The following is a 27,481-nucleotide window of genomic DNA, read 5'->3' on the forward strand; positions in this document are numbered from 1 at the left end:
CCATGAGGACGCTCTGGGACGCTGCCCTGGGCTGTCCAGCGCACTGGGGTTGGATCAGCCCCTGCTCTGCTGCTCCTTCCCGTCTGCCCCAGGGCCCTTGCAGAGCACCAGCCATGCTGTCTGCCCCCAGCCTGCCCACGGCCAGCCTGGGGCTGCTCACGGGGGTTTTCTGTGCTGAGCATTGGCCTGGCCGTGTTCTTGAGAGAGCCTGGGCAAGGAGCCTGGAGCCCCCAGGCCCTGGCCTGAGGCGTCAGCGCTGCCCCAGCAGTGCCCATGGGCTGTCCCTGCTGCAGCCCCGGCACTGCCACCCCCAGGACTGTGCCCGGCCCCGAGAGCACTCAGGCCCTGCAGCAACACCAGGGCCACCAGGGCAGCGGGGCAGGGCCACGGGAGCAGCACTGGCAACACCAAGTGCTGCTGCTGCTGGGCACAGCTGCTGTGCCAGCACTGATCTGCCCCCAGCTCTGCACACAGACATTGCTGCTGCAGCTCCAGAGAAGGCAACAAAAGGGCATCTCTGCAGAAAACTTTGCTGGGACATCCTTGAGTTTCTTGAAAGCCACCGAGAGTGCAGCCCCTGACTGGCACAGTCTGTGGCCACAGAGAAGGTGGAGGGAAAAGAAATGACAAATGGCACAAGGAATGGCTTTTCTTTGTGGACAACATGGAAAAACAAAAACAAATAAAAAGAAACTCCAAAATGAAACCAACAAGAAGTATCAAAGATGACTTTTATTAAAAGGGATTTGTCGAAATTGGCCAGGAGTTTAATGTTTCTGAAACCATCCAGTCATCAGTCTCCACAGTGCAGCCTTGAGCTCCTGGTTCCTCAGGCTGTAGATGAGGGGGTTCAGGGCTGGAGGCACCACCGAGTACAGAACTGACAGGGCCAGATCCAGGGATGGGGAGGACATGGAGGGGGGCTTCAGGAAGGCAAAAGTGCCAGTGCTGAGGAACAGGGAGAGCACGGCCAGGTGAGGGAGGCAGGTGGAAAAGGCTTTGTGCCGTCCCTGCTCAGAGGGGATCCTCAGCACGGCCCTGAAGATCTGCACATAGGAGAAAACCATGAACACAAAACATCCAAGTCCTAAACAAATGGAAAACACAAGAAGCCCCAGTTCCCTGAGGTGGGATTTGGAGCATTATAGTTTGAGGATCTGTGGGATTTCACAGAAGAACTGGCCCAGGGCATTGCCATGGCACAGGGGCAGGGAAAATGTATTGGCCATGTGCAGCAGTGCATTGAGAAAGGCACTGGCCCAGGCAGCTGCTGCCATGTGGGCACAAGCTCTGCTGCCCAGGAGGGTCCCGTAGTGCAGGGGTTTGCAGATGGACACGTAGCGGTCGTAGCACATGACGGTCAGGAGGAAAAGCTCTGCTCCCATGAAGAAGATAAGCAGAAACACCTGTGCAGCACATCCTGTGTAGGAGATGGTGCTGGTGTCCCAGAGGGAATTGTGCATGGCTTTGGGGACAGTGGTGCAGATGGAGCCCAGGTCGATGAGGGCCAGGTTGAGCAGGAAGAAGAACATGGGCGTGTGCAGGTGGTGGCTGCAGGCTACGGGGCTGATGATGAGGCCGTTGCCCAGGAGGGCAGCCAGGGAGATGCCCAGGAAGAGGCAGAAGTGCAGGAGCTGCAGCTGCCGCGTGTCTGCCAGTGCCAGCAGGAGGAAGTGGCTGATGGAGCTGCTGTTGGACATTGGCTGTGGCTGACCATGGGGACCTGTTCATGGATAAAAGGACAGTGAAGAGTTAGAGGAGATACCTGTAACCAAAACCAAAGCCATTTCCAATACACCCTCCTCTGGAACACACACAGACGCACTTCTGTATTTAAGAGTTTACAGATTTTCATTTTAAGCTCCCACCATGTCTCTCCTGCTATTCTTGGATATCAGAAACACTCAACATTCCTGCCTCCCTCTGGTGGAACAGAATTCCCTTAGGGAAGATTATGAGTGGAGACTGAGGGGAGATGGTCTGTCATTTCATTCTCTTTGGAGTTTCTCTGGGCTTTCACTTTTTCAAATGAAGGATGTTCACACTCTCATGTTTCTTTTAAAAACGCTATGGTGCTACTGAGACAGATGGATCCACCACAGCCCAGCTCCACATTTGTAGCCAAGGACTCACCTTGCTCATTTCACCAAGTGAACAGCATTTTCAGTGTCAGAACACCTCTGCCTTTCCCCATCAACCTTATAACTCAGAGATACTCTAGGACAGGTTTGCACCCTGGATTGAAGCTCCCTGCTTGGACTGGAATCTCAAGGAATCTTCCAAGTGTCCTTCTGATGGCACTGGATGAAGGGAGATGCAGCTCCTTCCCTGGCTGCAGTGACAGCATTGCCCAGAGCCGGGCACTGGGGACAGCTGTGTCACCCTGAGCCAGCTGTGCCCCCTCCCAGAGCCCCCAGTGCCGGGCAGCTGCTCCCAGCCCTGTGCTCTGCAGAGGGAACTGGGCCCGGGGCTGCAGAGCTGCCCCACGGCTCTGCTGCAGCTCTGCCTGCACAGGAGGGGCTGCACGCCTTGGAGCCCCAGCCCTGAGGGCAGAGGCTTGGCTGGGGGGACAGGAGGGAGGGGGCTTGTTCAGAGGGAGGGGCTGCACTGGAGGGGATCCTCTGGACATCTCTAAACCCTCCCTGCCACAGCATTTCTGGGTTTTGTTGTCTCTCTTTCCCTGATCTTCTCTCTGCTTCCTGGGGATTTTCCTCCTGCAGGTGTTTCCCTGTGCCTGATCTCTCCCTGCCAGCACTCACAGACCCCAAATCTCTGTGCACTCTCCTTGGCCTGACAGAACCCTGCCTGTTTGCAGGGCACTGGCTGGGGGCAGGTTCTGTTTGCAGCTTGGAGAAAGGACAGCTCAGACTGAGCCTGATGGCTCCAGCAGAGGTGATGCTGGTGCTGTCCATGGGCAGAGTGGCTGAAAGCACATTAGGGATCTTCTGTGAACCTATTGATCACTAAAGGTAATAGTTTGGATGTCTCAGGTGCTTGTCAAAATTCATAATCAACTGTTAATATCTATTCCTCCCTCCCTGCCATTCTCCAAAAGTACGAAACTGAATAAAAATTCTTAGGAAATTTCCACATTTTTATCAAAATCCATGTCTTGCAAATATTCTATGACTGATCAGAACCCCTCAGCATATCAGAGCTTCATGAGCATTTCACCTCCCCTGCACCAGAAATACTCAAGAGTTGTACTCACAGGATCTGTGGGCATTGGGATGTTCCAGCTGTAGGAGATCACTCCAGGAGCTGCAGCTGCATTGTCCTGCAGCCAGAGGTTCCTGTGCCAAGGGCTGCCAGTGATTCTGCCCCAGGCACTTCTCAGCACCTTCCCAGCCCTGACTGATGGAAGCTCTCTGTGCCTCTGTGCTGTGCCCGGGCTGGCTGCAGGCAGTGCCCCAGCCCTGCTGGGCTGGGAGAAGAGCTGCTCATCCAGAGAAATGTGCTTTTGAAGCTCTCCTTGGTTGCCAGGATCACCCTCTGTGCCAGGAGCCCGGCCCAGCTCAGCAGCACAGACACAGCACAAGGACTTTAATGACCCTCTGGGGCTTTGTGCTCAGGCCCTGAACATCAGGTCCTGAGAGGGAGCTGCAGAAACCTCTCCAGAACTCCAAGTCAGAATCCAACTCCAAAGTTTCTTTGACTTTTAATGGGTCCCACTGAGGGACACGACTGAGAAAGTGTCCCCAGGCCCCAGGCAGAGCAGAGAACTGGAGGCACTGATGACAGGTGGGGACAAAGAGAAGCCAAGTCCTGGTGCCCTGGGGCACAGCAGGGTCTGTGCCACCAAGGGCTGTCAGGAGACACCTTGTCCTGAGGCACTGGGGCCTCCTGGCACAGCCCCAGCCAGGCTGGGCACTGTCAGTCCCTTGTCCTGCCCTCAGCATCCCCCCCTAGCCCACATCCCAGTGGCCTCAAGGATCTGCTGGAAGGAGTCCCTGGGGAGCCTTGCTCAAGAATGGCCCTGGGGGCTCCTTCATGCTCCCAGGGACTGCAGGTTTTTCAGAGCACTTTGGCTTTGACGTTTGCCTTGGAGTCTTTGAGAGCTTTGTGCAATCATGGTCTCCAATTATCTGCTGTAATTAGTCCCTGGAGAGGCTTTGTCAGGAACAAGACTCAGTGGGGCTCATTAATGCTTCAAGGTACTTCAGTTCTTTTAAGGTACTTGGTGTTTCCCTTTTGATCCAGACTCTGTGAGAGGTTTGTGCAATCATGGCCCCAATTATCAGCTTTAACGAGTCCCTTGAGAGCTTTGTGCAGACACTCAGTGGGGCTCATTGATGCTTTGAGATACTCAAGGATTTTAAGGCACTTTGGATTGTCCTTTTCACTCTGAGTCTCTGAGAGGTTTTTGTGCCATCCTGTCCTCCAGTTCTCTCCTCCAAGGAGTCCATGAGGAGCCTCCATTGAGGATGGACCTCAGTGGCAACCATTAATGGCTCGAGAAACTTTGGGGTTTTCTTCTGACTTTGACTCCTGGACAGGTTTGTGCAATCTCCGCTCAGGCCCTGAGGTTCCAGGGCTCAGTTCCAAATGCACCACAGGGCTCATTAGGATCAAACAAGTCCTGGCAAACCATGGCTGTGCATTGATTTCCCTCTTCTCTACTGCAGTTCATTACGAAGGTTTCCTTTTAGGTTATGGAGAAATATTTCAAAAAGCTCCCAAGAAATATGCATTCCTATTTTAAAGAGTGTCTTTATTACTGTTCTCTTTTGAGAAGAGCTGATTGCAGCATTCTGTGATTGATATTGATGTAGGGCCACTCCTAAGGAGGTCTGGCCAGGTCAGAGGAAGTTTTACCTTGAGGTCTGACCCAGTGTGGACAACCTTACCCCACATTTCCCAACCCCATGTGAGAAACAATTTTCACTTTCAAAAATTTAACTGGTTTAATAAGAACTTATCAAAATACATCAGAAGAGTGAATAAAGTAAAGAATACAGCGCCAGGAGCAAAGGATTCAGTCACCATGTGCTCATCTACAAAATGGATGTTCTGTCTTTTATACCTCCAGCCCCTCCCAAAGTCTTGTCAATCCACTCCTCCTTCGCTGTCCAGTGGTGGAGATCACTTTCTTACAGTTTGATTGGAGGTCAGGTGCTGCCATAGCAACAAGCCGACCCTCCCAAATGTCCTGACTACTGAGGGCATCCCATGATAGCAATGCAAGGGGAAGGGAAAGATAACTATCCACCTACACAACTTCTCTTAACATATACTTAATATTCACCCCTTAATTGTGAGAGTCAACCATAGGATTACCCATCTGTAACAAACCCCCGTTTTCTGTTTTTACAAGTCATTTTGCTGGAACAATTAAGTAAAAAAAATTCTCTCTCTCTTGAATGAGTCATACTAGCATCTGTTGATGTGGGCAAGGACAGTGGGAACAGGAGAAAAATCTGAGGTTTTCCTTAGACACACTTATTTGGAATGGACAAAAGGGCCTAACAGAGGTCCAGGACGGCTTTGACTCCCATTTGTCATGCCTATGTGGTTGTTACCCATAGTCAGTGTATCTTAGGGGTCCAGAGGCCAGCTCGGTCTCGCCCTCTGGTCCCTGTTGTATTCAAAGACAGTTGGGGAATGACAGTGGTCCGATATGGCCTTTTGTCCCTACCTTACCATGCCTACGGGGTTGCTACCCACAGCAGGGCTATGCCATCTTCTTGGAAGTGAACAAAGGGTTCTTGCCCTCCTTCCTTTGTCTTATTTTCTTAAAGAAGCTGCCCCATTACCTCTTACAGTCCCTTGTGTGCTTCCCCTCAACAGGTGCTGGTAATTCTCACCCATCAAAACAGGAAGACAGTTCTCAAGCTGGCTGGTGGAAGCTTGACTTTGGGCGTCTTGGTGTTTTTCTGGTTGTCTTTCAGTCTCTGCCTGACAGTCAATCTCATTTCCCCTGGCCTGGATGTTACAGTCCACTCATTGTGTTTTTCCTACTGGGCTTTTAACTCTGTTGGCATGAGTCCATCTGTGGGCATAAGTCCATCCCCACTCTGCAGTTCACTTGGCTGATTCGGTGGTGAGCAGTACCTGAAAGGGACCTTCCCACTGAGGAGTTAAATGTTGATCTCTCCATGACTTGATCATTACTTGATCAAATCCTCAGAATAAATATTATGGATTCTGAAATCCCGGGTGGTAGTTTGAGGAATTGCCCCTTTATGTCTTAGCCCTTCTAAGGTTTCTGCTATAGACATAACATATTTCTTGGCATTGGCTTCCCCTTCCTCATAGGTGGCAACCCTCTGGGGTGAGGTCAGAAAGGGTAACCCAAATGTCATTTCATAGGGTGACACCCCCAGATCTGACTGGGGTTGAGTTCTAAGTCTTAATAAGGACAAAGGGAGACATTTCATCCATGACATTTGGGTTTCAATCATTAGCTTATCCAGAGCTCTTTCAAGAGTTTGATTCATCCTCTCAGTGTGACCAGAACTCTGGATGCCATGGAGTGTGTAATTCCCATTTACTCCCAGGGTTTGAACAATATTTTGCAATATTTTAGAGATGAAATGAGTTCCTTGGTGTCACGATCCGCTTGTGCGGGGTGTCGTGATGGTTCTTTTCACCAATCCCAAATGTGCAAAAAGGCAAACAACAAGGGACTATCAGTTAATCACAACAAATGCACCTTTATTAGGGGCCTAAACAGTAAATGCGATAGTGGGGATCTGAAAGGAGATAAAAGTAGAGAGAGAGAGAGAGAAAAGAGGGGGATGGGAATAGCTACCAACACAGGCGAGATCCACACTGGTCCGGACGATGGGGATCCGTCTGGTTGTGTCAGGGAAGTCTTCGAAGTTCTGGTCAACTCAGGGGTTCAGTTATACTCCATGGAGGAAAAAAGGTGAGAACATGCAGGACAATGAAAGTCTGTTGCAATTGCTGCAGGGGAACAAGTGAGCCCACTGAAACCACCGAAGCAGGATAAACACAATGAAGAATAAGTCCATTGGAATTACTGAAGAAGAACAGGTCATGTCATTAGTGGTTTCCCCACTCCCTGTGGCAGGGGTCTCAGTCTCAGTCCTTAGAAGGAGGGTTTTCGATCTCCGTCCATCTGTCAGAGTGGTAACGGGGCAGATGAGAGGTCTTCAGTGAGAGACCACTAGGGTCACCCCAAAAGTTCATTCGGCTTCAGGAGGAGAGTGGGCAAAGATACACCAGGCCGTTCCTTGCTGTGTTCATGCCGGGTCCTTGCCGATTCCTTGCCAAATCCTTGCCAGGCCTTGTTCGGAACAGCTAACGTAACGGTGCAGCAACTGCACCTGCACTGCCGCTCTCTCCAAGCCGGTACTGTAGTGGGGAAGGGGTTTCTCCTCGTGGCAATTGGTAGGCAAAAGTGGGGGCTTCAGACGGCCTCTTACACTTGGTCTGAATCAATCCTGTTCACCATCCCATGTTGGGGAATGATTGATTCTAGAAGTGTTTTACTCACAACATTGGCATTGGCTTTAACCGTGGGTACCGCCTCTACCCAATGAGTCAGGTCACCTACTATCACTAGTAAATACTTCCACCGTTGTACCTGGGGAAGCTCGGTAAAGTCTACTTGGATGTTTTGAAAGGGCTGTAAGGCTAGTTCTCGCCCTCCCCTGGTGTTTTCCTCATGACCTTCTCATTTACTTGTTGGCATATCACACACCTTTCAATTACCTGCTTAGCTATCCCAAAAATTCCTATGTAGCCCCAGTCCCTTAGAAATTGATCACTTAGCGCTTGTGTAACCCCAGTGTGTTGTCCCATGTATGCCTTCGAGCATTTTCCTGGCAAGGGGTTTATTCAACATTTGCCTCCCATCTGCTAATCTCCACTTCCCTTTGTTATCTTTCCTGGCTCCTGTTTTGAGGAATTCTTTCTCTTTTGTCTCACTGAATACGCAGACTTCTTCCATTTCTCTCATAGGGGTCAATGCTATCATAAGCTTTCCTGTCCCTGATTCGGCTGCATTCTTAGCATCTAAATCTGCTAAATGGTTCCCTCGTGCTTCTTGAGTCACCCCTTTTTAAGGTCCTTTAGCATATACTGCTGCCACTTCTTCTGGTAATTGTAAAGTTTCTAACACTTCTAAAAAAAGTTTTTAGTTCCTTTCCCCTTGAATTAAATAGCCCACTCTTTTTCCAAATATTTCCAAAGGTATGCAGTACTCTAAAAGCATATTTTGAGTCTGTATATATTGTTTCTCTTTTCTGTGTGAATATTTCCAGAGCTCACTTTAGAGCATACATCTCACATGCTTGGGCTGACCAGTTGGAAGGTAACTTTCCTTTTTCTAGGGCCACTAACTCTTCATCTGCTATAGCCTACCCCAATACCCTGTGCCCTGGATTACCCGTGAAAATCCATCGATGTACAATCGTTTTCCACCTTGGAGTGGTTGATCTGTTAGGTCCTCTCTTACTTTAGTTTGATAGTTTATAACTTCTAGGCAATTATATATTAATTCCTCACCTGGTTTTCCATCTAAAACTGGGCAGGGTTGAGTTGGCTACTCACGACTAGCTCTAAACCATTATCTATTAAGATGGCTTCATATTTTAGTACTTGGGAATCTGTGAGCCATTTCTCAGCCTTCTAGCCGAGGATACTCTGTACTGAGTGAGTGGTATATATTTTCAATTTTGCCCCAAAGGTTAATTTTTTGCTTTCTTCTATGAGTGGGGCGCTCGCTGCCACCGCCTGAATGCAGGTTGGCCACCCCCAGCTGACAGGGTCTTGCAGTTTTGATAAATAGGCCACTGGTTTCCTGGATCCTCCCCGGTCCTGGGCTAACCCTCCATGTGCTGCCCCTTTTTCTATATCCACAAACAGATAGAAGGGTTTGTCTAAGGCAGGAAGACTCAGTGCTGCTGCACTGACTAATTTTTGCTTTAAAGCTTCAAAATTTGCTTGTTGTCTTCTTCCCACCTAATCTCTTCTTCTACTAACTTTTCATACAAGAACCTGATGACCTGCGTGTATCTTTCAATCCATAGCCTGCAATATCCCAACAGGCCTAAAAACCTTCTGAATTCTCTCTTAGTTTTTGCCCGTGGGAGTGAGGCTATCCCTGCAATTCTCTCAGGGTTCAGCCGCTGGCTCCCTTGAAAAATCACATGTCCTAGGCATTTTACTTCCCTCCCTACAAATGGGAGTTTCCCTTTTGATACTCAAAGTCCTTGGTCCCCCCAAAAATTTAACAGTGCTGTGGTGGATTCTTGAACTTTGAGATACCCTGAGAGCAGCCCAGTGCCCCTTGCTCCCCTGTGCTGACACGTGAGTGTTTGTCTGGTTTCGGGATGGCCCTGGCTGTGTAAGGCATGCTACGTGGACACGAGACAGCTGGTCCTGTCCCGCTGGGTCCCAGCAGTGCCTCACAGCAGTCCTGCATCCACGTCAGGATGCTGGTCAAGAGAGGTCCTGGAAGCTGAGGCAGCTGATTTTAAGCTTGTGCAGGTTCCTACAGGCCAAGGCCAACGCTGTTCCCTCAGGATGCAGCAGTCCTGAGGGGTCTCCCTCATTCAAACAAATCAGCTGACAAATGCATTGTCAGCCAAAAGCCCTTTTATTGACCTGGCAGGAGGGCAGGGGTCTGCACCCCACTAAAGTGTTTCTCAGCCACATATTAATTTCAGTGGGTTGATGTAGGAGTTGTATTAAAATCACCATCCATCTTTACACTGCTGAGGTGATTCCATAGGCAGCGGGTTAGAAATACATTGTGTCAGATTCCCATACTTGAAGCTGATGTCCAGGCCCTGGCCAGGAGCGGTCTCGATGCCCCAAAGCAGCACAAAGTCTTCCTCAGGGCTTCCCTGCACAGGGCTGATTCCACACTTGCCCTTAGTTCTTCTGGTAGACTGTGTCTAAAGCTTTTTGTCAGGTCACTCTCATCTCAAGTTAGGCCATCAGGTTTTTGTTATGCTAACTGATGCGAAGTACTTAGGTATGTCTGTGCTAATTACTTGTTTACTCATGTGAATGGCTTATGCTTACTTATGTCAAACCAAGGCCTTGTTCCATCCCCAAAGGTGCCTGAGGCCACCCGCTCCTTGTGGCACCAGTTGCTTTCCTGTGGAATGTTCTCCCTCCCCAGGGTAAAGAGGGAGCTGCAGAAAGAGCTTGCCAGGCTGCTCTCCATCCTTTCCCAGCACTCCTGGTGAAGTGGAGAAGTCCGAGCTGAGCACAAAGGTGCAAATGGAGCAGCCGTGCACAGGAAGGCTCGGTGGGAAGGATGATCCAGGATCCATAGGCCTGGCAGCCTGAGCGTGCTCCAGGGGAAGGCCTTGGAGCAGATCCTCCTGAGTGCCATCCCACGGCACGTGCAGGGAACCAGGGCGTCTGCTGGAGGGTGGGAAAGCTCAGCGGAGGGACGGGGACAGCTGGGGCTCCTGGCGGGGTGTTGAGGGCTTCTGTGCGGGAGTTTGGGGGGCTTGGTGTTGGGGGGGTGTTGGAGAAGGAGTTGTCTGGAAGGTGAGAGGTCTAGGCTGGAATTTGAGTCAGTTTGAAGGCAGCATCTGTGCTTTGGCACAGCTTTGGTTATGGAGGCCAGAAGGAATATCTGTGACTTTTCCTCTTCATGGTCCTGATTCTCCTGCAGGGAACAAGAGGGGAGAGCTGTACTTTACTGGCCACTCAGATCTCTGTACCAGGGGGAGGATTAGCCCTTTTGCCATCTACTCATTTCTTTGAGCTACTTTTCTAACACTGAGTGGACTTTGATTTCTTGAGAGCTTTTATTCCTTAAGAGAATGAGGATATTATCATCCCTACTTAGAAAACCAAAGAATGGCCCTTGTTTTTTTCCTTTTTTGGTGTAGTGTTATGTTCTGTAAAGTGACCCTCAGTGGATGAGGTTAAGGCAAATGAGTTGCTGCTTTGTGATGGGAAGCAAAATTCCAACTCTTCACCTCCTCAGGCCATCCCAATTAATTTGGGAAGTTGGCAACTTTTTGGAACTACTTGAGTTGAGCAATGGGAAGTAAAGCTTTCCTGAATTGAGGATTCTTACTTGCCAGATTCTTCTGTGCCTTCACCGCTGAGGTGGTTTTGTTCTGAAGGCAATAATTTCAATGAGAAAATAATTTCAGCACGGAGTAAGAGCTTCTGACAGAGAACAACTGTTGCCAGCAGTTGCTCCAGGTGCTCCTGCCAACAGCCCCTGCAGGCACGACTGCAGCCCCCAGTGCACGTGGGCTTTGGCTCCCTCTGGCACAGAAACCCCCCATGGGCACAGGTCTCTGGGGCAGGAGACGGGCACCGGTGCTGCCAGGGCTCGGGGGGTGGCAGGTCTGCTTGGGCAGGGACCCTGCCACACCTGCTGATGTCAGCGCTCCCTGGGCCCCAAGGGTCAGAGCAGCATTCGTGCCCTGGCCCACACGTTCCTTGTCTGTGTCACACCTGCGGGTTTAGGTTGGCCACCAGCCGGGACGTGTCCCAAGGAGGCTGTGCCAGCTTCTGTGAAGGCCCCGTGCCCTTCCCAGCGCGGCTGCGTCGGCAGCCCTGGGGGCTCCTGCTGCTGCCCTGAGCCTGCAGAGCAGGGCAGCGTTTGCTGATGGTTTGAGCCGTTCCTAAAGATCCTGTTGGGCTGTCTTAGACACTTGGGGTGAGGGATTCCTTCCAACCTGAGCCACTTTGGGTGGGCTGGGGGCGGCCCCAGGGCAGGGGGCAGAGTGTGCAGGGGCCCTTTGTGACACGGTGCAGCACGGTCACCGTGGCATGGAACGGGACAGCGTGTCCAAGGGCCCTTTGTGACATGGGGTGACATAGGAGCTGGCGGTGACAAGACCACGCCACAGTGCTCGGAGCACGCGACGGGACAGGACGGGACAGAGCGGTGCCGTGAGGAGCCCTCGCACAGCGCACTCGTTCGTGTCTGACCCGGAGCTTTTCTGAGGTGTTGTTCCTGCAGCTGACCTCGAGGCCAGACCACAGGACTTGGTGACACATGGCCTTCCTGAGGCTTCTCTCCTGCAGGTGTCCTCAAGGGCAGACCGTGGGACTCTGTGCCCTGGAGGCATCTCCCATCCCTGCCACTGGTGCCCTCGAGGCCAGACCACAATCCTCAACAGGAGTCTCCCGTCCTTGTGGCAGGAGCCCTCGAGACCAGAGTGCAGGTCTTGCTGTCCTGTCGCCTTCCTGAGGCTTCTCTCTTGAAGGTGCCTTCCAGGCACGACTGCAGGCCTTGCTGACTCGGAGCTTTTCCGAGGCATCTCTCCTGCAAGTAGCCACAAATCCAGTCACTGACATGGAGCAGAGACCCCCGAGAGTGCCCAAGCTGGCCTGGGTGGAGGAAGAGGAAGAAGGCCCTGGAGCTGGTCCAGCACAGGAGACTGAAGAGGTGGTGCGGTTCAAGCCTCAGCAGGAGGGTGAGTGGCAGAGCTGGGCTGCTGGGCTGGTGGCTGCAGCCAGCCTGGCCACATCCCATCCCATCCCATCCCATCCCATCCCATCCCATCCCATCCCATCCCATCCCATCCCATCCCATCCCATCCCCTGGGCACTTGCCCATGGACAGGACGGAATAGGGGCCAGGGCAGACACCCCACAGCCGTGCTCCATCCCCTGGGGCATCCCACGGCTGTCCCTGCCTGGGGAGCGAAGGGCTGGGCTGTGTTCTCCGGCCTCTCCCGCAGCCCCTCAGCTCAGGCTGCGCTCGCTCTTTGCCAGGTGCAGCCGTGCAGCGCACACGAGAGCAGGACCCCGCCCGTGGTCTCTTCCGCAGAACAGCGCAGGTACCTGCAGCCATCCCCAGCTGGGCTGGGCCTGCTGTCACCACTCAGCCGAGCACCGAGCTTGGAGCATTCCGTGGAACATCCCTGGCTTCATGCCCTTCTCCTACAGCTGGTTTGCAAATTCATCAAGAGGATTCGGGAGGAAGAGACCAGCACCATGGGCACAGGGCTCAGAGCATATTCGCACATCTTCAAAACCAAGACCTGTGCTGTCCTGCTGGATATGCTCGTAGAGGAGGGGTTTTGCAATCCAAAGCAAGTAAGCAGCCTGTGGTCAGGATTTCATCCTCCCAGGAACTGCTTGGCCTCCCAAGCCATGCCTGATGGTCACTGGAAGCCTTTGAGGCCATGGCAGTGTGGTGGCAAGGGAAGCACTTCTCTGGGGAAGCTGGGGACATTCCTCCCTCTGGCAGCTTTCCAAGTCTCCCCTGCCTTCTCCAGGTGCCTGCCATGGTGAGGTACATCCACCAGTGGCTCATGGCCAGTCAGTTTGCTGAGCACAGGCTGAACAGGGCCCTGCTGGATCTCACCGAAGAACAGCCCGCTGATGTAGTAATGTGCCCTGGTTTTGGGCAAATTTGGGAGAAAACCTTCAGAAGGAGCCCCCAGAAAGCAAACCCCCACCGCCCCTTGCTCACTTGGCTCGGGAACAATTTCCACAGAGTAGTGGAAACAACCTTTTTATTGAGCAGGCAAAGCACTCCCCAGCACAAAAAAATGAACAACACGAGATGACAAAAAGTCTTTCTATGCTCTGAAGAGGTGACAAATTCAGAAAGTCTCTCCTGGGAGTGGTTGCCCTGTTATTGGTCTCCGGTGCTGGGGATGGCTGCTGTAGGTCACAAAATGCTGGCTCTCGGTGTGTCTTGGTGTCTCCCATGTCCCAGTCCTGAGCAGGTTCAAATGGTATTCAGGAAAGGGAAAGAAAAAAAAACAGTCCAGGGAGAAAATTGGATTGCCTAGCTAAACTAACTAATAAGCAAAAGCAAGGGCAAAAGCAAAAAGCAGGAGCAAGAGCAAAGCGAAAGCAATCAAGCCAGCAAGCAAGCAAGCAAGCCAGCAAGCCCTAGCCTCTCTCCTAGACACAAGCTGTGAGGGGAGGTGAGCTGGCTGATAACAAGACAAAACAAACCTTCACTTTTCAGAGCGTGTCCCGAAAGCACAGAACATAACATCAAGCATAAACAGAACACACGACTGGGGATACAAGCACCATAACGTCACCCTAGGACATTCCACCCCTTATCTCCGAATCGTCAACATATTACCAAACATCATGTAAAAACTTCATCAAGTAAAAACTTCCATCTTTCACTTACTCAGACACATTTCCTTCCATCTCTCTTGCTCAAACCTTTGACACACATTTCCTTCTATATCACTTGCACAAACCTTCGACACTTACACATTTCCTTTTGTCTCATGTCGGTGTGGTTTAATGTAAAGACAGTGGCAGTAACATCCAACAAACAGTGATATTTGCATATGAGGCTCACCCCACAATCAGATCTCCCTGAGGTACACATCGTGTTCTTCCATATTTCTGCATTATTCACCATGTACAACCGGGTCCCTGAGCAAAGACAATCCCACCAATGGGTTTGTCTGTACTCGAGGCAGAGTTGATCCACACTGTCTTCCCTAACAAACCTCTGATATGTGCGACTGGGATTTTATCTACCTGGATCGGAACAGCATATATAAAGGAGCAGTTCCAAACATATGGCACATTATGCCAATCAGCCTTCTGATGAGCCTGTGACATTTCTTACTCAACAGTGACACTGCAGTGGTGGCCACCAGGCCAGCTTGCCAAGGGAGGCTTCTGGCCATGCCCTGCAAGCAGCTGCTGCTGCCAAGGTGCCTTTGGTGCCTCAGGCTCTCCCTGGCACAGCTCCCAGCACGGCACTCTGCCCTTGTGCCCGAGGCCTTCCCTGTGCTGGGGCTGGCCTGGGGCTTTTCCTGCAGCGGGACCTGCCCTGCTCCTGGCACAGGAAAGGCAGTTCCTGCTGGAGCAGGAGGCTCTGCCTGCGGTGGGCTCAAACCACTCCTGCAAGGCCCTGGTGACTTCAAAATTGCTTCCTAGAGCAGAATAGTCTATAATTGGTATAGCTCCTATATTGAGGAGTAAATAACTATTTTTTAAATTTTATTCTGTGTTGTAAATAGACCGTTTTTTCTAGTAATGATCAGAATCAATCATAGCTGTATTTATACAGAATTATCTGGTATTCCATCGTTTATCTTTTGGGACAAATTGCATTAAGGTTCAATTCCACCTGTCCAATCTGCAGGGTCGGGATGGGATCCAGCCGCTGCCAGTCTCTTCTATTAGAAGGAATTCTAGAAGTCTAGGGGTGCTGCAGGGGTTTCAGGATCTATGGTGGCTGTTGGGGGTCATTTCTCCACCTCATGACTCAGCAGGAGTTTCTCCAGTAAGGAAATAAAGCTTTTGCCTGAAGCTCCCACTCTGCCCACGACAGGAACCCCTGTGAGTGCCCGTGACATCCCGGCTCTTTGTCAGCCTGGGGACTCCTGGGATGTTACCGTGGACCCCCCGTGAGTGCCTGTGACAGATCGGTGCCTTTGCAGCCCAAGGTCCCCTGGGATGTCACCATGGGATGGCTGTGACTGCCTCTGACCACACGGCTCTTTACCATCGCCAGAAACCCCTGGGAGGTTTCCATGGAGCCCCTGTCTCTGCCTGTGACATTCCAGCTCTTGAGCAGCCTGGAGACTCTTGGAAAGTCCCCATGGAACCCCTCTGAGTGCCTGTGACAAATCTGATCCTTAGCAGGCAACCATCACCAGGAACCCCTGTTGCTGTGGTCAGTTTCCATGGCAACCATCACCAGGACTCCCTGTTGCTGTGGTCAGTTTCCATGGCAACCATCACCAGGATCCCCTGTTGCTATGGTCAGTTTCCATGGCAACCATCACCAGCCCCTGTTGCTATGGTCTGTCCCTGGGCAGCTCCATGGAGACCCCATGCCAGGGGTGGTTGCCATGGACACCAGCTCGTGCCTGGAGCCAGAGCCCGTTGCCATGGCAACCATTGGCAGTCCCATCCCCAGGGCCATGGGATCCCAGAAGCACAGAACTGGCTGAGCTGGGAGGGACCCATCAGGATCCTTGAGTCCAACTGCTGGCCCTGCACATGAAACCCCAACAATGCCAGCCTGGGCCTGGCAGCAGTGTCCAAACACTGCTGGAGCTCAGAGAGCCCTGGAGCTGTGACCCTTCCCTGGGTCGCCTGGGCAGTGCCCCAGCAGCCCCTGGGCAAAAACCTTTTCCTGAGATCCAACCTCAGCCTGCCCTGACTCAGCTGCTGCCCTCCTGCCTCCAATGGAAAGCACAAAAGGCAAAGATCCCGGGCTGGGAGGAGAACAATTTACTGGGAACAGCAACGAGACAGGGAACAAACAGGACCAGAAATAATACTGATAACAGAAGGGATAAGAAAAGTTATTTACAGGGAAATCTACATCACAACTGACTGGCTCTTCCTGGCCATGTATTTCCTCCTGCCTGGAAAGGACACCCTTCTCCTCGGGGACAGAGAGAGAGAGAGAGAGAGTCCCTTTCCTGCCCCTGGAAATGACCTGAGGTGGGAGTGAATGTAATGACAGGGCCATGGCCAGACCCTCATGTTCTTTGATCATGTCATTGGGAGGGGCAGGAAAAGGAACAGATGTCTTTCCAGCATGGATCACAGGGAACGTGGATCACCAGGGCTCTTCCCAACATGGGTTCTCCCATGGGGGATGAAGCTGGAGCCGTGCACGAAGCTCCTCCTGCAGTTGGGGCACTCACAGGGCTTTCCTTACTGGTGCCTCCGTTGGTGTCTGGCCAAGTGAGAGCTGCTGGAGAAGCTCTTCCCACACTGGGGACACTTGTAGGGCCTCTCCCTGGTGTGGATGCGCCGGTGCTTGACAAGGGTGGAGTTGTGCTTGAAGCCCTTCCTGCAGTCGGGGCAGCAGAAGGGCCTCTCCTCTGTGTGAATCCGCTGGTGCAGGAGGAGACGGGAGCTGGTTGGAACCCTCTTCTCTCACGCGGGACACTCGTAGGGCCTCTCCCCACTATGGATCATTTGGTGGACAATCAGATGGGACTTCTGGCTGAACCCCTTCCCACATTCCCCACACTTGTGTGGCCTTTCTCCAGTGTGGATCCTCTGGTGGCAGATCAAGTGGGACTTCTGGCGGAAGCTCTTCCCACATTTCCCACACTCATAGGGCAGTTCCCTGTTGTGGATCCTCTGGTGCTGGATCAGGCTGAAGCTCTGGCTGAAGCTCATCCCACATTCCCCACATTCATAGGGCCTCTCTCTGGTGTGGATTCGCCGGTGTCTGAAAAGCGTGGAGCTGTGCTTGAAGCCCTTCCCGCAGTCGGGGCAGCGGAAGGGCCTCTCCTCAGTGTGAATCCGCTGATGTACAAGGAGACTGGAGCTGGTTGGAAACCTCTTCTGACACTTGGGACACTCGTAGGGTCTCTCCCCAGCGTGGATGCGTTGGTGGGTGATGAGTTTGGATATGAAGCTGAAGCCCTTCCCACACTCCCCACACTCGTAGGCAATTCCCCGGTGTGGATCATCTGGTGGCAGTTCAGGTGGGAGCTCTGCCTGAAGCTCTTCCCACACTCCAAGCACTTGTAGGGCTTCTCCCCATGGTGAACCTGCTCATGGACCACCATCTCCAAGATCTGGCTCCGAGCTCTGTCCACCTTCCTGGCACAGGGTGGGTCTTTCCTCCTCAGAGCACCCTGGGCTGGGTTTGCAGCCCCTCCTCCTGTGGGATCTCCAGGGCTTTTCCTCCCCGTTGGATTCCTGCGCCATGGAGACGCTGAAAACAGCCTCTACCACGAGGTTCTGCCATGGGGATTGGTCCTCCCTGGTCTCCATCCTCAGCTCCTTGTCTGGGGGAGGAAGGACAAGGAGAGGATGGGATTTGCCTCCGTGCCATAGGGAAGGGGAAGGAGATCCCCCCAGTGCGTCCCCGGCAGGACGGGGTCGGCAGTGGGGCTGTCCTGCAACCAGAGGCCATGCTTGGCTGGGAGATGGAGCAGGAGAGAGGATGAAAGGGGCAGTGATTTCCTCCTCACGTGCATGGGTGTCTCGGGGCATCTTCCTCTTCCTCACAGCCTTTTCCTCCATCTGGCAAAGGCCTGGGAATGGGAAATTCTGTTTTGGGAGGAAAACAAGGGATAAGCACATTGAATTTTGTACTGGTTTGAAGGCAAACCAGGGGAGAGTCTAAGCCAGAATGACAATTGAATAAGAAAATTAAGATCAAGGCAATGATACAGAAACACTGGCTTAATCTGACAGAGTCAGAATTTAACCTGACACCCCGTTGGTCAGGGTGGTGGTAGCCGTCTGATGAAATGAAGGCTCCAGCCCTGTTGGAGGGATGATCGTGATTCTGTCAAAGCTGTGATCCTGCAGAAGGGATCACCTGATGGGTCTTGCTCTGAAGGTCCAGTGGTGGTTACAGAGCTCTTGTCCTCTGGGAATCCAGTAGGCAAGGTGGTCCTGGTGTTGGAAGGCTGAGATTATATCCAGGTAGGAATGCTTGGTTCCTCCCCCTGGGCGGAGCATGCCACAATGGGATGATGTAATTTTATCAGTCCTGCAGTGGCACTCAATGGCCCATTAACAGAAGATAGCCCCTGGAGGGCGTTATCAGGGCTGAGCCATGGAAGAGATAAAGAACACTGCCCCACCTGTTTATCACAGTTTATGAAGATGGTGACTGAAAACATACTTTGGGTTACGTCTTACATTGCACCCTGAAACAGTGAGGCAATCCCTGCTCGGGGTGGGGGGTGAACACCACCCCCCGTTCCCAAACTGGCTCAGGTGTAAAACCCCCACCCTGGGAAGGCCACGCACACAGGGGACAATGTCACACTTGCCCCACCTCAGGGGAGGTCTCTGTCCCTGTCACTCCCTGGCTCTCCCCCCTTTTCTCTTTCTTCCATCTCTCTCTCTACCTCACATTTACTGTTCAATAAAATCCACTTGGGATTTGGTCTCGTTAACACCTTAATTGGGGCAGAGGCACCTCTCTAACAATTTAATTAACCAGATTGAGACATTATTTTGGCGCAGTGAGTTCAGGGCACTGATGTCTGACCCCAAGTGCCTTTGACAAGAGCATGGTTCCCTCCTCTCAGGAGGTTCTGGCTCTTTCTGGAGGAACTCTTGAGCACCTGGAGGCAGCTTCTTCTGTGCGACTTATGGGAGAACTTATGAGGAAAATGGCTGTTGTGGGTGGCCAGTGTAAAGAAAATATTTTGTTGTCCTTCCTAGAAAAGTTTGTTAAAATCACTGGAGGAAAGGGAGCAAATGATGCCAGCAAGACTGACAAGGATCATTCACCACAAGCTGAGGAACACAAGGCTGCCAAAAGTCCTAGTGATTTATTAAAGAAATATGGATATTGATCTAGTACCGATATCCAACTGTGACGGGCAAAAACTATCTAACAGTTTAAAGTTAGAAAGTGTATGTTTATTACGATGCCGGGCAGCGTGCGGGATAGCTCCCAAATACACACTGCCCCTTTCAAATGATTACAGAGTCCTTTTATCCATACAAGTATTGAATACCCAAAATGCAAATACATATTCATAAATTTGGTACATCCCATTCCTTACTTCATAAGCTAATCATTTCAAAAGCTATTAAGCATGCTTAATATTAAGCATGCTTAATAGCTTAATATTAATATTAAGTAGTTTGTTCCTTGAAATGGGTCGGTGGTCCCTTCATGGGGAGGGGTCCCAAAATGAGGAAGTAAATGAAGTCTTCCTCATTCTGACCTTTCTACCTTTTCAATGCAAATATTTCAATGCAAATATGACAAATGAACCTTGGTAGAGCTCCCATTCCCTGTCTTCAATTGGTTTCAGAACAGAGGAGGCCCACAACTGTCTTATGTTCCTAAAAGCTATTTGTCTGTTTCTATATTCTTCATTATAAACCCAGCTAACTAAACACTGTGTTGACAAGCAATCAGTTATTAGTTAACTACTAACTCCTAACTTTATCAAGGCCTACTCATTTGTTTTAATTAACTCTAGTAAGGCTTATCTCTAACTAAAATCTTAGCTCCTCTAAAATCTCTAAATCCCTTAAAGTTTATGTTTTACTAGAAGTCCAGCTCAAGTAGCTAAATTCCCAAATAACTCCCAAATTCACAGGCTTGTGGGCTTTGCCAAATGTGAGAATAATTTTTTTCTTCATCCCTGTCACCTTTGTGACAGCTACACAGAGCTTTCCCTTCCTTTTAATAATCTGTATTGGGCCAAATTTTCACTTTTATCAAAACCTGCCAGCAGCAGAGCTGAAGCTGTGCAGGAAACGATGAAATTTGGAACTGCCACATTATTGCTACTATTGTCAGTTTATTCATGTTTGGGATTTGTTTGCGTTTCCATCACAAGTGACATGTGGGAAGAGCAAATATTCCTCAAGGCATTTTATGTAGGGTGAAGTTTGATTTCTGCCGAGTTTGTTTTGTCCAGTGCCCAGGGGATGCTTGAGGTGTCTCTGTGCCTCTTGTCCTGGCAGATGCTTGGGAGGAGCTTGGGGGATTGTCCCTGTCCCTGTCACCCCAGGCCATTCCCCAAGGGGTGTCCCTGTCCCTCTCACCCCAGGCCATTCCCCAGGGGGTCTCCATTTCTCCATCGTTCTCACCCCAGGGAATGCCGGGGAGGGTCTCCCTACCTCTCACCCCTGTGCCAGGGGAGTGCTCAAGGGAGTCTCTGTCCCTCTCAGCCCAGGGGGTGCTCGGGAGTTGAAACAGGGTATTTTACAGGGTAAATTTAACAGGGTGGAAATCCATGTGTATTTAGGTGAAATGTGCTGCTTTGAATCATTAGTAGCTTGCCAGCATAGGTAAAATACGCTGTTTAGTCTGCTAGCTCTGCTGCTGAAACGTGGATGAAAAATCGATCCCCACAAATCCCGTACGGAGCTGTAGAGACTGTGTGTTTATTGCCGTGCTGGAAGCATGTGGGGATCGTTCCCCTTCAAAGGACATGCACGCCCCTGTGTAAGAGACGGTCCCAAGTTCCCCTCATTTTTGCCTCACGTTTGCCACAATGGCAGAGACTGAGATCCTGGAGACCCCGATCGGAGTTCTGGCTTGGAGAGGTGGATGATTATTTTTGCAGGTGTATTTGCTGTGCCACCACGGACCACCGCTTTGAGCAGGGCCTGGCAAGGAGCGGCTTGTTGTACATGCTTACACCTGCTTCACAATACCTGCTCAACCCATGAATTTTCCCACCTCTTGGCCAAATGAACTTTCTGGGGTAACTCTGGTGATCTCCCACGGAAGACCCCTCATCTGCCTCATGACCACTGTGATGGATGGAGATTGAAGCCCCTCCCAAAGACTGAGACTCAGACCCCTACCACAGGGAGGAGGGCTGGCCTGATCAATGCGAGATGTTTGCCCAGGTGTGGTTGATGGACCAAGAAGACAATGGCTCTCGCTCACTGCTGATAACATGACCTGTTCCCCTTTGGTGGCTTCAATGGACATTCATTGTCTTTTGCCTGTCCCCCCCTTCCACAGAGGACTATAAATGACCCCTGAGATAACCAAGATTTTGAGATTCTCCCTGATGTGACACGGCTCCTTGGGAGCCACGGCAGGAGCAGCACCCTGGGAGCCTCGGGAATGCCCCTCTGGGATCCACGGCAACACTCCCAGGGGCTGAAATTCCAGTTCCCAGCCAGGAAAAGATGTTCCTGCCCTTGAAGGCAAAGCTCTTAACAAGGAGCCAGAAGCCAAGTGGAGCAAGATCCTACAGTGACATTTCACTGCCAGCCTTCATAACTTCACCCATAGTTGTTGTAGCTCATGGATTAGGAATGAAATCAGGGCAGGGCCTTTGGTGGGAGCTGCCCTGGATCAAGGGAGACACTGAGAGAGACACAGAGCAGGCAAAGAGAGGCAGGAGAGAAAAGAGGACACAAACACTGAGAAGGTGGCACTCTGAAAACAGAACTGCAACTGACTGAAAAGGAATGGGATGGAAAGAAATAATTTTGTGACTTGTATTTCCAATCAAAATACAATTTCCTCCCTTTCGCACAAATCTCCTCCCGCTGTCATTCAGCAGGGCTGTCAGAACGTTCTTCATTCTGAATGGATGTTCCACGCAGCAGTCACAAAGAAACAGGGAATAGGGACCTTCCTGCCCGTGGGGAGTTTGGCATCCTCAGCTGAGGAGAGTAGAAGGCACCAGAAGGAAAGGACAGCTGGGCTTCACCCTTCCTCAGGAAAGAGGCAGGGGAAAAATCTCTCATCATGTCTGCACCTGCTCCCACAGGGATGTGAAGGCTGATCCCAGAGCCCCAAGGGTCACATTCAGGGCTGCCCGCAGGGAATGCTCACCTGGTATTGAGGGGCAGTGTGGGAGCACCTGGATCTTGGAGAACCCAGCTGCCCCCCATGTTTGGAGGTGCCTGAGGAGGGCTGGGACGATTCCAGGGACATCCTGCAGTGACATCCTGCCTGTTCCACTCTGAGTGCGCTCAGTCCCAAACCTGACCCTGATCCTGCTCTCAATCTCACTCCACATTTAGACACACTCACAGTTCTGTATTTAATCTCATCCCAGAGGCAGAATTATCTAGCCTCAGACCCAATCCCAACCCCAGCCCTAAAGCCAATCCCATGACTAGCCTTAACCCCAATCCCAGCTCTAATCCAAATCTCAGTCCCAACTCCAAACCCAGCCCCAATTCCACCCTCTTCCTAAATCCTCATCCCAAATCAAATCCCAGGTTCAGCCTTTCTGGGCGTTTGGGGATGTCTCTGTCCCTCTGACCCTGATGACATTTGGGCGGGGTCACACCAGGGCTGAGAGGGGCAGAGAACCCCCACCTCCCCAGGGATGAGAATGTTGGAGAGCCCCCCCCGCCCTGAGCACCCTCAGCGGTGAGAGGGACACAGAGCCCCTGGTCCCCAGCCCTGCACAAGCATTCCCTGAGGCCAGAGGGATGGAGACCCCACGAGCATCCCCCAGGGCAAGGGGACAAAGACCCCCGAGCACTCCCAGGGCTGAGAGGGACAGAGACTGCCCCAAACAACTCCTGGCACAGGGTGAGTGGGAGGGAGACCCCCCAGGCATTCCATGGGGTGAGAACAATGGAGACCCCCTCGAGAATGGCCTGGGGTGACAGGGACAGGGACACCCCATGGGGAATGGTCTGAGGTGAGAGAGGGACACCCCCTGGGGAATGGCTTTGGATGACAGGGACAGACCCTGGGGAATGGCCTGGGGTAAAAGGGACAGGGACAACCCCCCCAAGCCCCTCCCAAGCATCCTCCAGGGCGAGAGGCACAGACTACCCTGGAGCATCCCTTCGGCACCAGACAAAATAATCTCAGCAGAAATCAAACTTAACTCTGCATAAAATACTTTGATGAATATTTGATATTCCCACAAGTCACTTGTGATGGAAATGCAAACAAATCCCAAACATGAACAAACCGACAATAGAAGCAATTCTGTGGCAATTCCAAATTTCATTGGTTCCTGCACAGCTCCAGCTCAGCTACTGGCAGGTTCCAATAAAAGAAAAGTGGAAGTTTGGCCCAATACAGATTAATAAAGGGAAGGGAAAGCTCAGTCTACCTGTCACAATGGTGACAGGGATGAAGAGAAAAATGATTCTCACATTTGGCTGTTGTAGATGCAGGTGAACCCAATAGGAAGAATGAAGATGTCTAACTCCAGTTCAGAAGGCTGAATGATTTCTTTATTATAATTATGCTATAATGCATTAATATACTATATAAAAGAGGATACTAAAAGTACATGCTACTTTCTCTAACTATCATATCTAACTAACTCATTTGGCAAAGCCCCCAAGCCTGTGAATTTGGGACTTATTGGGGAATTTAGCTATTTGAGCTGGGCTTCTTGTACGACTTCATGCAGCCTTGTGTTCCTCACCTTGGGGTGAATGATCCTTGTCAGTCTTGCTGCTATCATTTGCTCCCTTTCCTCCAGTGATTTTAACAAACTTTTCTAGGAAGGACAACAAAATATTTTCTTTACACTGGCCACCCACAACAGCCATTTTCCTCATAAGTTCTCCCAAAAGTCACACTGAAGAACCTGCATTGAAGTTTCCAAGAGTTCCTCCAGAAAGAACCATAACCGCCTTAGAGGAGGAAACCATGCTGTTGACAAAGGCACTTGGGGTCAGACAACAGCGCCCTGAACTCACTGCACCAAAATAATGTCTCAGTCTGGTTAAAAAATTGTTAGAGAGGTGCCTCTGCCACAATTAAGGTGCTAACGAGACCAAATCCCAAGTGTATTTTATTGAACAGTAAATGTGAGGTAGAGGGAGAGATGGAAGAAAGAGAAAAGGGGGGAGAGCAAGGGAGTGACCGGGACAGAGACCTCCCCTGAGGTGGGGCAAGTGTGACATTGTCCCCTGTGTGCGTGGCCTTCCCAGGGTGGGGGTTTTACACCTGAGCCAGTTTGGAAAGGGGGGTGGTGTTCACCCCCCACCCCGAGCTGGGATTGCCTCACTGTTTCAGGGTGCAATGTAAGATGTAACCCAAAGTATGTTTTCAGTCACCATCTTCATAAACTGTGATAAACAGGTGGGGCAGTGTTCTTTATCTCTTCCATGGCTCAGCCCTGATAACGCCCTCCAGGGGCTATCTTCTGTTAATGGGCCATTGAGTGCCACTGCAGAACTGATAAAATTACATCATCCCATTGTGGGATGCTCCGCCCAGGGGGAGGAACCAAGCATTCCTACCTGGATATAATCTCACCCTTCCAACACCAGGACCACCTTGCCTACTGGATTCCCAGAGGACAAGAGCTCCATAACCACCACTGGACCTTCAGAGGAAGACCAGACCCTTCTACAGGATCACCGCTTTGACAGAATCACGTTCATCACTCCAACAGGACTGCAGACACCATTTCATCCGACAGCTACCACCACCCTGACCAACGGGGTGTCAGGTTAAATCCTGACTCTGTCAGTCTAAGCCAGTGTTTCTGTATCATTGCCTTGATCTTAATATTCTTACTAAATTGTAATTCTGGCTTAGACTCTCCCCTGGTTTGCCTTCAAACCAGTACAAAACTCATTGTGCTCATCCCTTGTTTTTCTCCCAAAACAGAATTTCCTATCTCCAACACTTCACCAGATGGAGGAGGTAGCGGCGAGGAAGAAAAAGGAGGCCTGGCACCCCCGGGCAGGTGAGGAGGAAGTCAGTGCCCCTTTCCCCCTCTCTCCTGCTCCATCTCTCAGACCAGCACAGGCCCCGACTACAGGACAACATCGCTGCCAACGCCATCCTGCTGGGGACGCACTGGGGGGATCTCCTTCCCCTTCCCTATGGCACGGAGGCAAATCCCAACCTCTCCTTGTCCTTCCTCCCCCAGACAAGGAGCTGAAGATGGAGACCAGGACGGACAAATCCCCATGGCAGAACCTCGTGGCAGAGGCCGTTTTGACCGGCTCCATGGCGCAGGAATCCAACGGGGAGGAAAAGCCCTGGAGATCCCACAGGAGGAGGAGCTGGAAACCCAGCTCAGGGTGCTCTGAGGAGGAAAGACCCACCCTGTGCCAGGAAGGTGGACAGAGCTCCTGTCAGAGCTCGGAGCTGGTGGTCCATGAGCAGGTTCACCATGGGGAGAAGCCCTACAAGTGCTTGGAGTGTGGGAAGAGCTTCAGGCAGAGCAACAGCCTGATCTGCCACCAGATGATCCACACCGGGGAATGGCCGTATGAGTGTGGGGAGTGTGGGAAGGGCTTCAGCTACAGATCCAACCTCATCATCCACCAACGCATCCACACTGGGGAGAGGCCCTACGATTGTGGGGAATGTGGGAAGAGTTTCAGCCGAAGGTCCCACTTGATCCGCCACCAGAGGATCCACACCGGGGAAAGGCCATACGAGTGTGGGGAATGTGGGAAGGGCTTCAGCTGCAGCTCTGCCCTCGTCATCCACCAACGCATCCACACTGGGGAGAGGCCCTACGAGTGTGGGGAATGTGGGAAGAGCTTTAGCCGAAGGTCCCACTTGATCTGCCACCAGAGGATCCACACTGGAGAAAGGCCATACAAGTGTGGGGAATGTGGGAAGGGCTTCAGCCAGAAGTCCCAACTGATCATCCACCAAATGATCCACACTGGGGAGAGGCCCTACGAATGTCCCAACTGTCAGAAGAGCTTTCAGACCAGATCCATTCTTCTCAAGCACCAGCGGATTCACACTGGGGAGAGGCCCTTCCGCTGCCCCCACTGCAGGAAGGGCTTCAAGCAAAACTCCCATCTCATCAGGCACCAGCACATCCACACCAGAGAGAGTCCCTACACGTGTCCCCAGTGTGGGAAGAGCTTCTCCAGGAGCTCTCACTTGACCAGACACCAACAGAGACACCAGCAAGGGAAGCCCTGCAAATGCCCTAGCTCCAGGAAGAGCTTTGTGCACTGCTCCAGCTCCATCCCCCATGGGAGAACGCATGTTGGGAAGAGCTCTGGTGATCCATGTTCCCTGTGATCCATGCTGGGATTAGATCTTTCCCTTTTCCTGCCCCTGCCAATGACATGGTGTGGGATTGAAGAACATGAGGGTCTGGCCATGGCCCTGTCATTACATTCACTCCCACCTCAGGTCATTGCCAGGGGCAGGAAAGGGACTCTCTCTCTCTCTCTCTGTCCCCGAGGAGAAGGGTGTCCTTTCCAGGCAGGAGGAAATACATGGCCAGGAAGAGCCAGTCAGTTGTGATGTAGATTTCCCTGTAAATAACTTTTCTTATCCCTTCTGTTATCAGTATTATTTCTGGTCCTGTTTGTTCCTTGTCTCGTTGCTGTTCCCAGTAAATTGTTCTCCTCCCAGCCTGGGATCTTTGCCTTTTGTGCTTTCCATTGGAGGCAGGAGGGCAGCAGCTGAGTCAGGGCAGGCTGGGGTTGGATCTCAGGAAAAGGTTTTTGCCCAGAGGCTGCTGGGGCACTGCCCAGGCTCCCCAGGGAAGGGTCACAGCTCCAGGGCTCTCTGAGCTCCAGCAGCGTTTGGACACCGCTGCCAGGCCCAGGCTGGCATTGTTGGGGTGTCCTGTGCAGGGCCAGCGGTTGGACTCGAGGATCCTGATGGGTCCCTCCCAGCTCAGCCAGTTCTGTGGTTCTGGGATCCCATGGCCCTGGGGATGGGACTGCCAATGGTTGCCATGGCAACGGGCTCTGGCTCCAGGCACGAGCTGGTGTCCATGGCAACCACCCCTGGCATGGGGTCTCCATGGAGCTGCCCAGGGACAGACCATAGCAACAGGGGCTGGTGATGGTTGCCATGGAAACTGACCATAGCAACAGGGGATCCTGGTGATGGTTGCCATGGAAACTGACCACAGCAACAGGGGCTGGTGGTGGTTGCCATGGAAACTGACCATAGCAACAGGGGCTGGTGATGGTTGCCATGGAAACTGACCACAGCAACAGGGGTTCCTGGTGATGGTTGCCTGCTAAGGATCAGATTTGTCACAGGCACTCAGAGGGGTTCCATGGGGACTTTCCAAGAGTCTCCAGGCTGCTCAAGAGCTGGAATGTCACAGGCAGAGACAGGGGCTCCATGGAGACCTCCCAGGGGTTTCTGGCGATGGTAAAGAGCCGTGTGGTCAGAGGCAGTCACAGCCATCCCATGGTGACATCCCAGGGGACATTGGGCTGCAAAGGCACCGATCTGTTACAGGCA

The 27,481-nt window shown here is 51.8% G+C and overlaps 1 protein-coding gene across 1 annotated transcript in view; it reads left to right on the plus strand.

The window, feature by feature from the left end:
• The window catches only part of LOC137463846 (zinc finger protein 271-like), a 473,788-nt gene extending 447,165 nt beyond the window's left edge, over positions 1-26,623 (plus strand). The window contains exon 2 of the mRNA XM_068175238.1: positions 25,365-26,623. Coding sequence (XP_068031339.1) covers positions 25,365-26,293 — 929 coding nt within the window. The 3' untranslated portion in view covers positions 26,294-26,623. The remainder of the gene's footprint in view (positions 1-25,364) is intronic.
• Positions 26,624-27,481: the final 858 nt, after the last annotated feature.

The sequence above is a fragment of the Anomalospiza imberbis genome, chromosome 30, assembly GCF_031753505.1.
Source record: "Anomalospiza imberbis isolate Cuckoo-Finch-1a 21T00152 chromosome 30, ASM3175350v1, whole genome shotgun sequence".
Classification (NCBI taxonomy): domain Eukaryota; kingdom Metazoa; phylum Chordata; class Aves; order Passeriformes; family Viduidae; genus Anomalospiza; species Anomalospiza imberbis.